Genomic DNA, 16,969 nt, shown 5'->3' on the forward strand with positions numbered 1-16,969 from the left:
TCCAGGTATAATTCTAGCAGGTGTGAGATGCTACGTCTTGCACTGCTTACCTCTGCCAACCGAGTCACCTGTAGCAACTCCGTTCCCGCCGCCAGCCACCGATCAACCTGGACTTCCACGAGGCACCCTGGACCTCCTAGTAGGCCATCAGAATCAGCCAGAAACCGACGCCCTAATGCACACCGATCATCACCATCAGGACCACCATCACCACCATCGTCACTACCACGACAACCACAAGAAGAAGCGCAGCTCCCAATGCTCCCACTCCGACGAAGCCTAATGATCGACGTCATTCAGCCACTGGCCAGAGTCAGCTGAGTCCAGTCTCAGTCAGCGATGAAAGTACATCCGCTGGATGGAGTTACCTCCACGGCGACGCAGACCAAAAATTAGAGATGATCGCGAGGTAGACGAAAAAGCTTTTGGAAAGTAGAAAAAACAAAAAAAAAAAAAATAAAATAAAAATAATAAAAACGTGGTAATCCGTTTTGGGGAGACGATCGTCTCCTGGTACGGGTCTGTACGTGTACATTATACTCGATTCTTTTATCTTTTGTAACTTTCTATATATATAAAAAAATATATATATACATATACAATATATACTATACATATACTGTCAACGTGTATGCATAACATGTGTACTCAGCGAAAAACGTTCGCTGAAGAAAGTGCACTTTTCTATCTTGTCTGCGGGGTGTTCGAGCTCTATCTGCCCTCGATATCAGCGGTAAAACTCTCAACTGGGCGCTGATATCACGCTGGGTACGCGAAACGCATTGCATCTTTTGACATTACGCGATGGTTACGCGAGCATGGAAATTGCGTTGCGCAATGGTATCGAGGAAAAAGAATGCGTATCCTTTCTACGAGTAATCGTTCCTCGGAGTTCTTTTGTCCCTATTTTCACGAAGCTGTGGAATATCACCGATCGACTTTGATTTCCAGAAAAATCTCGTCGAACAGAAAATTCATGGAGCATTCATGAATAGTCGAAAAGTCAGGACAAGTTTCACTTGCTTGTTTCATAGGAAAGAGTCACCTAAATCGTGCCGTTTCAATCTCTGTATTTGTTGTGGATGTAAACATAATCTGGCGATGAATATGTGAAATAATTGAAAATGGAAAGAGCGGATAAAAACTCGACAGGGTTTATCCTGTATTTATTTGCCATGTTCAGTGCATCGTAACAAAACTGAATATATAAAGACGAAAAGGTAATAAAATGCATAACATATTGATTATGTCAGGTTGAACGTGCGAGGTTCAACGTCAGTTCTATTAAAAATTTGTGATATTTGTTTCTGTACCTGTCAAAACTGTATCGAATAATCATGGTAGGATTTATTCGATTTTTGATCACATTTAAATAACTCGCAAAATTGTAGCAGTGCAGTTTCATTCCAAATTTTTACGTTTGTGTAAAAGTATATTTATTATAAGATACAGTAAAGCATGAATTACATTTTTATTTTAATTTTTGAATTTTAACTGAATTTTGAATTATATTTTAACGAAAAGATATCATGAAAAATAAACGTCATCGGAATTCTCAAATCGAATCGGTACAAAGTTTCTCAAATTGCACCAGTGGGATCATAAATTATCATTGTCGTAATAAAGGATACTGGGTTTATTTCCTCAGCAAGGAACCACGTACAAAAAGTATGATCATGAGCATAAATGGTACATGATGGGTTCATGAAAGTTATGGGAGAGTATTACAGATACATAAAATCGGTTATCGTTCCACTCTATCTTATCAAATCAGTATAAATACGTTATTCAGTCATCAACGTACGTTATTTACATTAATGTAAATATGCATTATTTAATCATTATTACTATACAGAGTCGAAAACATTATAAAATAAAAAATGCTCGATAATTAAAAACATGAACTTTGTGTTTAATTTGGGACGAGTATTCAATGGCCTTCTATTTATTTGTTGTACACATACAAATATGTGTTACATAGCAAAATAATTCCTTTCTTAACCATACTCTTTATTTATTCATATACAAATGTACTTTTTTTTTAAAGGAACTATAAGCTAACACCCCGACAGGTATGATGTGTTGAGAATCGATTAATTAAACTCTACCTTTTCTACACGATGTTATGAAAAGGCTTTTAACAAATTAAGTTTTTCTTGGTAAAACGTTTCACATCTAAAAATAGATCTCTTAAATATTAACCAACAATTTCTAATGTTAATTTTCGCATAAATGAATCCCAAACAAAAAATATAAAATAAAATATCTTCAGCGGCACGATTATGGCAACTCTACCCTATCTAATTTGTATATCAACGTGATAGTCTGTGTTATTCTCAAAAACCAGAGAATGAGCGATTTCTCTTGACCGTTCGTGAGGTTCTAAGAAGGAACTCATCGATCACGAAATGTTCTTCCACGCAAAAAAAAAAATTGTACCGATGCACGAAACGAAAGGAAACCTTCACGCCGAACACCTTGCACGCAATCAAAACCAGTTCGTTATCATTATGAAAGACTAAAGTTTCTTCTTTTCGAAAACCAAAGAAAGCTCTGTACAAAAACGTGTTATATACATAGAATAGATACGTTAAATCTGCATATATTTCTCGTGCGACTATACGAATGTTGAACACTGAAACGAGGATATAGCTAATATGAGTTTATGAAAAAAATTGATAAGAAGGCAGCCATATTGAGAATGCCAAAGCAGCAGAGGATGAGGATTTAAGAAGAGTAGTCAAATCCAGATAAATTATTGAGATCATCGAATGATGCTGTCGAATTCAACAGCAATTGAAGATGGATGTTAGGTATGATTTTGCATGCCAATCTGTGAACAACAACTTCTGGTCAGTTCTGTTGCATTTATAACGTCGTGCAGTAATCATATTCTAATCTTTCTCTGAACATTCTCTATTCTTGATGCTATCTTGTTCTATAGCTTGGTACGCGATGACCATGTACACGAAACAAACATACGATAGGATACGATGTTAAAATGTTACAAGTTCAACAAATATTGGCCTAGCGTCGATGATTTTATGATGAAACTTCGTAGACATATTTTGAATTCCAGAAATCACTGATGTTACAAACCTCTTGCTAAATTACGTTCAATTCGTGGGCCTATAAATTTTAGCCGACAAACGTATCCGTTGCTTGTGATAACCTGTGATATTTGTATCGATGTAAGATTTTTTGTTGGTATAGCAAACCACGTACAAACAAGAAAAGATTTTTATATAACGAATAAATTTCGAGACAAAACGGTAACGAGGAACAGTCAAACAAAACGAAATTCGAAACGTGTCTACGAAAGGGAACTCTATCCATCGATAGCCTGTAAAAGTTTTTCTACGTTATTGATTCTAATTTCAACATTCAGGGACTTCGATAGAAAATTTAGTAGCGACTGATCAAAAGAATACGCTCTCGAGAATCGAGGTGACACGTGTACTTCGAGCACGCAGAGGCCTCGAACGAAAATATTCGCTATTATCGAACCATGGTTTCTCGAATGTCGTTACAAAATTGTTCGAAAGCAGGAAATGATAGTCTGAACGTCTTCGTACTCCACGCGTTAACTCGTTTATTTGTGAATGCACTTCTTGTAAATAAATTGTCCTTTGACATTTTTTTGATCGTTCAGAGCACATTCGTGATGCTGGTCGTTAAAATACTGTTCATAAGGTTCACAACAGTGTCACGATGAAATAGACGCTATCACTCAAAAGTTTGGGTACATCTATCTGCGAGAATTAAAATTAATCGTAAGTTTCCCTATCGTTGCGTAAAGTTAGTACAAAAGTGAAATAGGTTGCGTAAAACTTATTGGGAAGCCTAATCGTCTCTACTTCTAATTATAATTAATTGAATTAGTATTTTCTACATGGGAACGAAAGTTTGTTCATTATTAAATGAGCATTTGTTCTTACAACCTTATACTATACTAATTTATTTAAAAATTCTTATCAACCTCGATAGTTACAGAGAAACGACGATGAACATTTATGAAGAAATTAGAATTTGTATAATTATCGAGGTTCTACTGTTCTACTACTTGCCATAGCTTCAAGATTGATATTCTACTTTATTTGACGTCTTTATCGCACAGATATGACATAGTGTACATATAAGATAAACATATAAAGTAATATGTTGATAATTAATTATACAAAAGAAGCGAGGTTCGGCTAAAGTACTGTTCCTGGTTCAACCTCGATATTCCATCTATGCTACGACAAGTCCCACAATTATAATATTATTCTAACGTTCGAGGACTGGTTCCTGGTCTGATGGGACAACTCTTCCTTCTTTCTTTTTATACAATCTAAACTTAAGAAATTATTTAACGGCTACACTTCGTATTTACTCATGAAAGACGACTTGGATAGGTGTACCCAAACTGGGGTTGCCAACTGCATCCATTATAAAAATGATCGCAATAAATGTCCATCTTATTTATGCCTCACACAAAAATGTATATTTTAGAGTCATAAGAGCTTTTTTTTTTTTTTTTTTTTTTTTTAGGAACAATGGAAGTGGGAAAGATTTCTTTTAAATATATGATAACTAGTCTACAATATATTCATGTATGAGCCGTTTATTTCACAAATTGATTAACTTTATGAAACAAAAAGTTGAGAATTGCGATGAAATGGCCTCTGAAATAAATTATTTATTATTCAATGGTCAAACAAATTTTGTCGTTTAATGATGTTAATCTTTATTATTCAAAAAAGTTATTTTAAATATAAAAAGTTATTACTATATAAAGTATTTTTGACACTTAAATTTAAGATTTGTCAAAAAGTGGAGTTAACCGACTTGTGCAGTGGACGATTCATATAATATATATAAAACATGAGACATTGACATGAATATGCTGGAATCTTAATTGGAATTTTAATCCAAAATTATTAACTATTCACAAGAGATTACGTTTACCTCTCATTTTACACTTTTATTCTTTCCAAAAAATAACAGTCGAATTCTTACAATAATTCATTTTGTTATGACTCTTAAATACGTCAGCATTTTAACAGTGGGAGAACATGTAGCATTCTTTCTAAAAACAGTTAGCAACCCAAACTTAGCTCTTCCCGAAGAGCTTTTGTTCTCAACCAATTGTACGTGTACAAGGCCTATTAGAACGTGTCGCGATTGTTTTACAAAATGGGATTCAAACGATGATGGATGAAACGTTTGTAACACCTCAATATTCCGTACGAAAGTCATCGGATTGATTTTTGTATATATCATTACCGTTGTTGATGAATTTCTGTCTCGACCAATTAGACGTTTACAGAAACCGTTCAATCGTATGATTTACAACTTTTAATATACAAAGATGTAGTTATGTGATATAAGATATTGCGTCTCAAGGATGATCATTAGACGAATTGAGAATTTTGTTTCCTCTGTGAACTCGTTCTCAAAAGATTTTCTTACTTGACCGTGTAAAACACCTTTTCTTAGTGTTCAGAAGATGTTTCGAGATGGGAGACAGTTTTATGGTCGCATGCCTGTTCACAGATAAGAAATAGCGACACAATTATGATCTTTGCTAATGTGCAGTGTGTTGGGAGAAACTGGTTAAGAATTATTAAATATATATTGCATGCTGAAATGAGTGGAAAATGTAAAATTAATGAAGACAAACTCTGTTCGAAGGAAATATTTATTGTGTTAACTATTCTGTTCGGTTATTAGAAGTGATTTACAATTCTGATAATTGTTTTAAAACCGTAAGTTTACACGTTCTACTTACTAACTTGTTGTCTTGAACAAAAAAGAAAACGACATTGTCTTCCTTTGAAAGAAAAAGTTATTTCTTTTATATTTTGTTTCTATGTATATAGAAAATTTATATTTTGTATCCTTTCAATATTCTTAATCGTAATTTCAATGTATATTTGATACCTCCATATTATAAGTCTCTAAAATTAGTCTGAGCGTCAGTACAACTTTTAACTCGTTTTTGAGAGTACTATAATTACTCTAATTCTTGAACGCTTTCTCCTTAACAAACTACACATTTATTCACCTGTATCTTTCTCGAAGAGCCTTGTACGTAAATCGATGCTCCGTTCGATTCGACTAAAATGGACTAAAGAAAAGAGAAACAAACTAAGTGTAGAACGACGATACGAAACCACATAAGAATTGACGAGCATCGCTATGAATATTTACACCTTGTCGATAAATGTAACTCAGCACCTGCACCCAACTTTGATGTTATTTTTTCGAGGAAAATTTTCTAAACGAGAAAAACCGTAGCTAGTATTTCCAAAGATTTTACGGCGCAACGTAAATGCGATCTAGATGTGTCTTTCGGGTAAGAAATATTTAAATTATCTATTTACAATTGCAATATTTATACTAAAACAGTTAAACAAATTCTTCTGTGCCTGTGTATCGGGAAGATTCTCACATTAGCTTATTACATACATAGTTGTAGTATGGAAAACTTTACAAACAACGGTGAGAGTAGTTAATGGTTTCTTGTGATTAACTACACGAAAATGTCGACATTCTAAAGTATCTGAAATCACAGGAAATTATCATGTTTTAAAAACCGTAACAGAAAACAAAGACGGCTGGAACAATGTCCCAAATGTAAATAATGTTGAGTGCAACAATTTTTATTAGTATCTTTTTAGTCATTATATAAATCTTCAATATGGATTAATGTATTTTACCATTTCTCAATTTTTTAAGGACTCATAAATGATTCACGTAAATTTAAATCTTTCTCTACCCGTGAACCATTCATGAATTTTCATACAAGATTGAAATTCAAATTTAACTAATTCGTTTAATAATGTGTTAAAAGAATTAGTAGTAATAATTTATACAAAGTTGAATTTATAAAAGCGTATGATGGTATTTTCTCAGGCAAAGGCCATAATAAGATATAACAAATTTTTGCCAATGTTGAACACTTCAATGAAAAGCTTAAATTTATATATAAAATAAAATTTGTTATAATTATAATGGATAATTGAATTATAATTATAAAATATATTGTATGTATCAAATGAAAATTAAATATTGAAGATCATTTACTTATATGGTGATTTTAGGATGTACATGAATTGTACAATATTAGTACAAATGTACTATTAAATACCTAAGTGAGAATTGCAAATATGGAACATATGCTGTGCATTTGTGTAATTTATATAAATATTATTCATTTCTTAACGTCTCTAAAAATATTTTCATTTTATGGTTCTCCTTCCATCAATTTTTATCAGCTATACGATAAATAGATTATACACAGCGATGTTAATATAATTTGAAAAAAATGATAGTAACTAATAACTTATACATTTTCGAAACAAATACTTTCAATGTAATTTATGTAATATATCTACAGTAACTTTAGGTAAATTCTAATATGATATAATGTTTGATATACGTAACATAAAATAATATGTATAATTTGTATCAAAATTCAGATACGTTTCTCCATATTTCTATACAATTGTGTACACTTCTAAAAAATTTAGAAAAATTGAGAATTCTACTCCATCGTTACATACAGTTTATTCCATATCTCATTGCACTCATTATATTCATTAATTCGGTCGTCGAATTATCTTCTCGGTGCACAGGCGTGCACGTTCGACTACCGTTGGGGTCCACTTAAAGTTATTACAAAAAAAGTTACATCTATTACGTATATGAACAGTTGTAAGGTATTTTACAAAGCAGCAGAGCACTAGGTGAACGGAGAAGAAATCCGACGAATATGCAATCTCTTCATTTGTTCCCGTTCACCTAGTGCAGTGATATAATTATATATAATATGAAGATATATATAAATAACATAATGCATATACAAGTGTATATATACATAAAAAAAAAACACTATAATATAGTAATAACGGTACACACGAGTTTTTCTTCTAATAAGATATCTACGAGTATCTAACTGTAAGCCGATAAGCTTAAGTACAGCGAAAGAGAAGTAATTACGTGTAATTAAGTCCAATCTTCCGTTCGAATGATTTGTGTAAACAGTTTCATAATTTAGGCCCGTTGATAGGACAGTCTTCGGTGCGCATCTTCTACGCGCGACATCTTTCAATCTTTTTACTGGTTTGCGCGCGTTTACATATTCAAAGCACTCGATGGAAACAGTCGTCCATGTTTAGTTTGACGAGCGAAGCGACAAAGGAACCAGAACGGTTCGTGTACACGAGAAGAAATGAATAAGCAGTCCCAATCTATTTTTCGTTAAGTTGAGGAAAAGTTCGTAGTAATATTAGGATTATTTTTCAAAGAGTTCTATTATACCGCATAAAGCAAAAGTAAATATTGTGCACATGACGTACAGTGGGTGTAGAAAGCATTCGTACACCGATCAATTTCCAAAAAAAACTGTGTAAAATTGTAATTTATTAACTTATTTTTTATGAACAATGTCATTCTACATATTCCCGGAAATCTCTAGAATAGATAGATTACAAAAAAATAGCTATTTATCTAAGTTGCGAAATTAACAAGAAAAAAACAATTAATCGACAGAAATATTGAAGCAATAAGTATTCGCACAACTGTTTAATTTTTAAAACTTGATTAAAAAAAAAAAAAAATTTACATTAATTTATAAATAATTTATACTTCGTGGGATTTCCTTTTGATTTTATAATTATTGTCACTTTTCTAAGCATTAAATTAATTATATTATTAGTTATTCGAAGTGGAATCTTCTTCAATTCCTCTATTAGAGCCATTTTTAAAAGTACTTTACTGGAAATTTTATGTTTTCTAATTCGTACGGAGCAATAAACTAATATGTTTACGTTACAAACTCTACTGTAAATGGTTCGTCATAAGAATCGTATAAATACTTATTGCTTCTATACTTTTACTCACTTTTCGCATTTTTTTTTTTTGTTAATTTCACAAATTATATTAACTAGTAAATGTTGTTTGGACTATATCTATCTTAGAAACTTCCGAGGATATGTAAAATATCATTGATCCCAAAAAAAGAAGTTAAGAAACTACAATTTCACACAAAAATTTTTTGTGGGAAATTGATCGGTGTACGAATACATTCTACACCCACTGCACATAATATTAGTACAAACGTAGTATTTAATATCTGAGTGAAAATTGTATATTATATTTACTATTATTGTTGATGTAACATCTAGAGCACAAGATAGTTGGTATAGTTACTGTTTCACTTCTTCTTCATTTTCTTCCAGTTGTTTCAATTGCATTTTTGACTTGCTTGTAAAATCTAAACTTTTGTTTTTTGAATGTTGTAGCATATATCTTGAGTTTTTATTAAATGTAGTTTTAAAGTGATTCGTAAATATATTTCATTTCTTAGTGTCTCTAACAATAGTATTGAGTTGACTAGTTGACAGTACTATGTATATATACAACGAAATGTGTTGGATTACTAAAGCGTGTTTGTAACGTCTAAGAAAACCATTTTAAACCAGTTTAAGGAGCAATTGGCTATGAAATAATTAGTAATTCTTTGAAACTTTATTATTTACTAATTGTTAGTTTCAAATCTTCCATCAGTAATATTATTATTCAAATTGTCGTATAGGTCTACAATTGTTTTAGTAATGTCTCAGACAAAAATTTCTCGGAGAATTGAACATCGTTTGCCAAATGGTAAAATAAAGGAATATTTCTTTAATAGTAAGAGCATTAGACCAGGAGACATAAAAAATGATTAAAATTCTTGATCTAATACTTTTGTTACCTTGTACTCCATTTTTTACCAAAAACGTCACTAATAGTTTATTACTTCTTGCTCGAAACTAGAAAGGTCTCTTTCAAAGATCGTAGATACAATTACTTTGAGTGTTCTCTGTTAAGAGATATTAATTTTACGTATTGGGTTGTCCGGAAAGTTCATGCCTATTTTTAAGAAAAATTCAAAGACATATTTGAATTTTGATGTATATTTACTGAATTATATATGTACCATCTTGTTCCACAACCTTTCCACCTGTTAAGGAATGTACATATGTTATTTGTTTTCAGCCATTCATATATATTCAGACCTGTACCGCCTACTAACAATCGGCATGGACTTTCCAGACAACCCAATAGATTTTGACTTTACTTTTTCATTTGTTCTCGTGTCATTCGGTTGCCAGCGAATCTTTCAATGAACTGCTGTCGATCCTCGATGATTCAACGATCGCTAATGTGTGTATAGATTACGTTTACTTACGGTTCGTTGCTTCCTCCGCAATAATTCCTGACTTTTGTCGATTAGTTGCGCGCACAGAGGAAAGTTTTAATGTTTTCAACCCGATGTACTTAACTGCTGCTACTGCGCCGAACTATTTTATAAACAGGGACATTGAAGACTTTTAAGATTTCGAAACGACGACGCTTACGATTGACTCTGCAATGTTTTTGCATGTTTCTTTTGTCCCTTTACCATTAAAATGTTTGTATTTTCGTGGTATATTTAATTGTCTTCAAATTTTTCGACTTCTTGTCAGTGTTTGATTATAATATGATTGTAATATTCCAAGGATGTGTTTCATATGATAAAGACGTAACTTGACGAGTGAATTCTACACGTAGAAAAATAAACAATTTCATACAAACTATTGTTCTGTCTAACCTTGGCTCTAACCCTATATTTTTCTCTATGATGTTTCCTTTGCATTTTGAATCTACCTTTTTATTAAGTCCTTGGAAATTAAAAAAAAAGTAAAAAAGAGATTTAACTCATCACTTGCATAGTGAATTATGATATTAAAATCGATTACCTGAATTTGGAAACAGCTATATGAACAATTTTCGTTATTTTTTTATTCGTTGAATACACCCCTAAAGTTATGTCGATATCTTATGCAGCATACGGAAAGTATTTATACTTATACTTATATTTGTTATTTATACAATTTTTCTATATTTAATCTGAAATTATACTCAGTTACATCTACAATCTCTATAATATCCCTACAAACGTAATCGTCGTTTTGTTTATATTATTTTACACTTTAAACGTGTATTCTGTATTTTCATTACAGACACACTAATAGCGTCGTTCATGCGAACTATAATGTAAGTTAAGAATTACATTTAGCATGTAAATTCATAATCCGTAAGGATAACTGCGTTAACGTTTTCTCAGATAGCCACTAAAAGAAACAAAAAAAAAGCAAAAAATTTAGTCTAATGTGACGAAGTTGTAATCGACCCTACGTATGGAATACCTTGGATGGAAGTGGTTTTTTCGATTAATTGATCCAACGCGTGAGCAATAAAAGTAGAGTCGCTAATTCTTAGAACTGTTTCTCTGGAATCTAATTTCACCGACAAGTGAACCGACAAGTACTTTTCATTATCGTCCGAGGTACTCCGCAATCCTCGTCTGTGTACTCTAGAACGTAAGCGTCGACGAGGAGAGTGAGAGAAAAATAGAACAGAAAAGATGTTTGCCATGCACATCGTTCAGAAACTCTATTTCTCGTGAGATTATGTGATCTTCTAGCTTCTAAAAAGTATGTTATATTTTATATATACTCGCCTCTGTCGTGTAACGCTCCACGTGTTCTTTCCGGAACGCCGAAACCATAGCTGAGTAATTAACTTGTACAAGGTCGAGCTGTAATCGCGCACGAATTTCACCTTATTTTCGTTCTGGCGGGATTGACCCTCCATCGCATGACAAATCCACAAGAAACAAGATAAAAGTAATAAACACTAAAACTACCTACGCTTAACTCACATTCACACTAGTGGATCTTTGAAAATAGAAAGTGGGGAGTTTAATAATCGAGCGTTCTGAATTTGTAAAATGACAAAATACAATCAATCCTGTGCGAAAGATAGCTTTGCAGATCCAGCCACTCGAGGATGTCATGATAAGATAGTCTTAGTTTTTATTAGCATAGCATGTTTAATAGATTCACAATAGTTCCTTTTATTCTCCCAACGGTGTTAGAGAGAGTTAATATTCTTACGAAAGTTAAATTATCTACAATGCTTCTTTAATTAAAATGAAACGTTATCTTTATTTCCGCTAGCATAACTTTACGTGAATCATTCCAGCATGCTAAATTCAGGAATAAAAAGTCACTTCATTTTAGTTCTCGAGTGTAAAGTCAGTCAAATTTTAATTTTGAGAATTTCGTGCACAATAATATAATAATTTATTCTTCCTTAGCAAGTATGCCTGAAGTATGAAATAACTTCCGTGCAATGGAGGGTTCGATTGTCCCCTTCGAGATCCAGGATCAGACGGTTCAAGACCTTTCATTTCAGTGTGCGAGAGCGTATGAAAGAGAGAAAGAGAAAGGCGATAATCGCTCGAAAAGAGATAATCTTTTAACATTTACCTGACACGTATATATACAGGGTGTCTACGTATAAGTCCGGACATACGCAGGGTGTCAATTCTACAACAAATTTCCAACAAAAAATTACTCTTAGGCATTTTCTTTGTGTCGCCTTATTCTCGAGTATTTTCAATTTTAATTTTTTTTCTGTAATTTCGACTTGACACTCTTTAAACGGCCATAACTCCACTAAATTACGGTGCAAACTTAAAAACCAGTACACCATTCGAAGGAGCGTTAAATTTTCCGTCTCCCTGATGCAAAATCAAAATTTATTACGTAGGTTTAATAAGTGAAGAATTAGGTCACACTTTACATTGTGAAAATTTTAAAAAATTTGACTTTTTCTGTATTCGTCTTTCGTCTTGTGTCTTTCGGTTTGTTTGGCGGGCACTCTTCAGGAAAACCTTCCTCGAAGTCTCAGCTTTTGAACGGTATTGTCAAAAAAAATTGTGCGGTGGTATTTTAGGGAGAAAATGGCGTTTAAATGCAGACAAGAGTGGGTTTTTAGGTGAAAAACGATATTTTTCAACAAAAATCGACTTGTCACTTTAAAATTAACTTGACATCGGGTTTGATGTATTTTTTAGTGACACTCATGAGTCTCCACAATTAGGAAAAAACAACGATTCTTTGACACCTCAAGCCTCTCCCAGCCGCGTGTAGAGCCTAAGTGAGAGGTGAATAATAATTGTTTTTAAACATGTATCCATAGAATTTTCATTTTTAGAGACTATTTAATCAAAATCTATCTCGGTGTACCGATAAATGATATGGAGATTGCAATACGATCGATTTCGCACAGCATAAAATCGATGTTTTCGGCACAGGAGGTCGGATAAAAGAGTCTAAATTTGAAAAAAATAATTTATTGGAAAAAAACAAAACCTTGAGATGTAAAAAAACCAGTTTTTTTCCTAATTGGGGAGACTCGGGAGTGTCACCAAGAAATACATCAAATCCGATTTCAAGCTAATTTTAAGGTGACAAGTCGATTTTTCTTGAAAAATGTCGATTTTCATCTAAAAACCCACGCTTTTCTGGATTTAAACGTCATTTTCTCCCTAAAATACCACTGTAGAATTTTTTTTGACAATACCATTCAAAAGCTGAGACTTTGAGGAAGTTTTTCCCGAGGAGTGCTCGCCAAACAACTATGTATTTAAAACCGAAAAACGTATAGAGAAAAAGTCAAATTTCTTAAAATTGTCACAATGTCACTTGTCACTTATAATGTCATAATTGTCACTTATTAAACCTACGTAATAAATTTTGGTTTTATATGGTATAGTTACTTTTAAGTTTGCAGTGTAATTTAGTGGAGTAATGGTCGTTTAAAGAGTGTCAAGTCGAAAATACAGAAAAATAATTAAAAGTGAAAATACTCGAGAATAAGGCGACACAAAGAAAATGTCTAAGAGTAATTTTTTGTTGGAAATTTGTTGTGGAATTGACACCCTGCGTATGTCCGGACTTATACGTAAACACCCTGTATACACGCTATTCCTCCGGTATTGTATTTGTTGTACAGTTATACCTACATACACACAAATCCATACGCACTCATCGTACGAATGTTCGTGCAGGTTACGTTTATCGTGGAACCTACTTATCGCACGGGGCCTGAAATTACCCGGTAAAATAACAGGGATTTCGCATGCATAAATGGAATGATCATCGTTTTCTTGTCGCATCCGACCTCGTCGTAAATTCGTGCGTAAATTTATCGTTAGATCACCCTGTATAATTTACGTATTCCTTTCCGATTGGTACAATTCGGTAATGTAAACAGGATGATATGGTGATTGCCAATATTGAATTACTATTGATGTTTGTGAATTGAAAAACTGAATTAAAAACGAGAAGCTTTTTAAAGATATTGTTTTTAACTTTAACCTTATGGTTTGTATATAATATTAGCATTTTGACTATTTTCTGTATGACTGTTCGAGATTATATTCTTGTACGCCAAAGTAAACCTAAACCACAGGTCGAAGGATATATGTAGAGGATTTTTTAAAAAAGGCTTTAGGATTTTGTTTTTTAATAAAATAGAATATATTCAATTTATTTATTTTAAATGAAAGTGCACGTGATTACTATTAATCGTAAGAACTGATATTGTTTGAGTGTTCACCGTGATTACGCTTCCAGGCGTATTTTATTATTAAAAAATACAATCTTAAAGCCCCTTGTAGGAGATCTTTTATTATTTGTAATAATAATTCTTGTATTGGCTAATTATTACGCCTAGACTTGGTGCGTATAGAATGTCGCTTTTACGATCTACGTTTAATGAAACATAATTAGTTGGACAGTCTACATATATCTTTAAAACGCTTAGCCAATTTCATACAAATGTATGACATTGGACTACTTAAAGTTTAATCATGATGTATTTTACATTATAGCATGAAATTTTAGATCACAATTCCTATGTTTTCAAATTAAGATACTTGTACGTAAATTTTTTTTCGTAAGATCATGTCATTACCTCTTTACTCTATAATTGTTTTACCACCTACTGGTCAGAAATGATTATTTTTCCTTTGCTATGGTATAATCTAAATCTATTGGAACAAGAATTGCTTACTTTAATTTGTATTTACAGTATTTTTACTTTGAATTCTTCCTAAACATGACTACTTTCTTAATGTAATCTATTTTAACAAAATACTATAACGAAAAATGAAAAAACAATAAACGATCGGTACAATCTTTGCAAAAATACTTACTAAACTATTTATTATATATTTTAAAAAGATATTGATTATATTTTACGTAGTCCATTATTATGATTTGAAAAAATATGAATTACAATACTCGAAAGAAGAAGATTTTTTAAAATCTTTCATCGCAGGGCCATAGAAAATTCACAACTGTAACATTTCGTACAAAAATTTTTCAGACTACTATATTTGTAATTTCAGAGATATCAGCAAAAAATATATGAGAAATTGAAGTTTCTTTAAAGGGGCGTTTTCACCTTTGGAACCGTTTTACAGCACCACTGAAAAATAATAATGTAATTAAGTTCACAAGTATTTAATTTCTAAGAAATTTCAAATCTGTTACAGTTCAACAATGATTTAACTTACTTTTTTAGCGACTAACTATAATGTCTGACCATATACGGGTCACAACTCCTTCCAGGATCAATCTTTCTTTCTTCCATCAGCACTCCCGATGTGATTGATCCCATCAGTAGTTACCACAAACCAGAGTGAGGGGAAAAGTTCCATCTATCAGAACGACTGGTGTGAGTTTTCCCAAGTCGATTCTTTCGTCGACTCGATTATGCGTTTTTCTATCATCAATCTTGTTGCACAAGGTCTTGCGTTCTTCCGCGACAAAATGTATTCAACTCGCGTTCGTTAAAAGAAAGAACTACTTTGAAAGTCTTCATTATTTGTATCGTAAAGTATGAAGTGTTCGATAACAGACCTAGAATGTTTATCAAGAACTAACACAAACATTTTGACGAGACTTATCCCTCTCTAATAAAATGTATAATAGTTAACAAAGAACAAATGGATTTTCATTTTATTTCTATTTATTTAACGTTTTTATTGCACGATTATGTACCTATACATAGAAAATGAACATGTTGAATTCGTGCTGATAAATGTGCAAAAGAGACGGGGTTGCAACTAATGTGCTATTTTTAATCCTAACCTCGATATCCTTTAATTATGATACTACGACGTACAAATTGAACAAGAAAATTGATATTTCATACGAACGCACTTAACAGCAATTCTTTTTCCACGTACAACTTTAACGAATACTTTTGAAAAATAAAAACAAAGGTCTAACAGCGACAATACGAATATGGTTGATCTTTCGTTTCTATGAAAAATGTAATAGATATGAGAATTTTATCCTGTTTACATTATTTGGAGCTGCACTTTTGTTCAGATCGACAAGATTTTTTAAGGAAACTGTTTGTTTAAACTGTGTATGTCTATCGAAAACATGAAAATCACACAACTCTTAATTACTCATCGTATTCGCCATTTATTGGATAGTTTTGTCAATAGTTTCACCTTGCTAGCGATTTTCGTTTAAAGCGGTGCGAAAACGATTTGGAAAGACTGAATTGCTTTTTTCTTGTTTCCCTAAACAATTGTGAACACGGAATTACGACGAAATTTAAAATTTGCAGAGAAGTAGGTCGCAAATATTACGCATGGAGGGGGCCTCAAGTACTGTAACCTTATATGTGATTCTATAGTAAACAAAAATCGTGAATAACAAAAAAAAACTCTACTGCTATTGTAACTTTCAGAGTTTAATAAAACGTTTTCACTAACAAAGGCAAAATTTCGATTATGGAGACCTTCCCGTAAATTATAAAAACGTTTTAACGAAATTTGTGCAGATGATAGTTCATTTCCTATTAGAAAATTTTCATATGAAAAAATTGCTGAATTTGATGAATATTATTTGAAGTAAGTCACGTATCATTGCATGGAAAATATAATCTAGTATTTGTCATTATTAATTTCATTTGAGAAGACCTGCAACTTTGTCAGTAGTATAAAATAATGATTGCAAAACGAATATTTATTATCTAACTTCTGCGTATATAAGTGTTTCATCATAAACAGACAAATTTTAACATG

At 32.3% G+C, this 16,969-nt stretch overlaps 1 protein-coding gene across 1 annotated transcript in view; it reads left to right on the forward strand.

The window, feature by feature from the left end:
* The window catches only part of LOC128872794 (uncharacterized), a 148,964-nt gene extending 132,273 nt beyond the window's left edge, over nucleotides 1-16,691 (forward strand). Inside the window, exon 4 of the mRNA XM_054115832.1 lies at nucleotides 6-16,691. Coding sequence (XP_053971807.1) covers nucleotides 6-283 — 278 coding nt within the window. The 3' untranslated portion in view covers nucleotides 284-16,691. The remainder of the gene's footprint in view (nucleotides 1-5) is intronic.
* The last annotated feature ends 278 nt before the right edge of the window (nucleotides 16,692-16,969 follow it).

The sequence above is a fragment of the Hylaeus volcanicus genome, chromosome 2, assembly GCF_026283585.1.
Source record: "Hylaeus volcanicus isolate JK05 chromosome 2, UHH_iyHylVolc1.0_haploid, whole genome shotgun sequence".
Classification (NCBI taxonomy): Eukaryota; Metazoa; Arthropoda; class Insecta; order Hymenoptera; family Colletidae; genus Hylaeus; species Hylaeus volcanicus.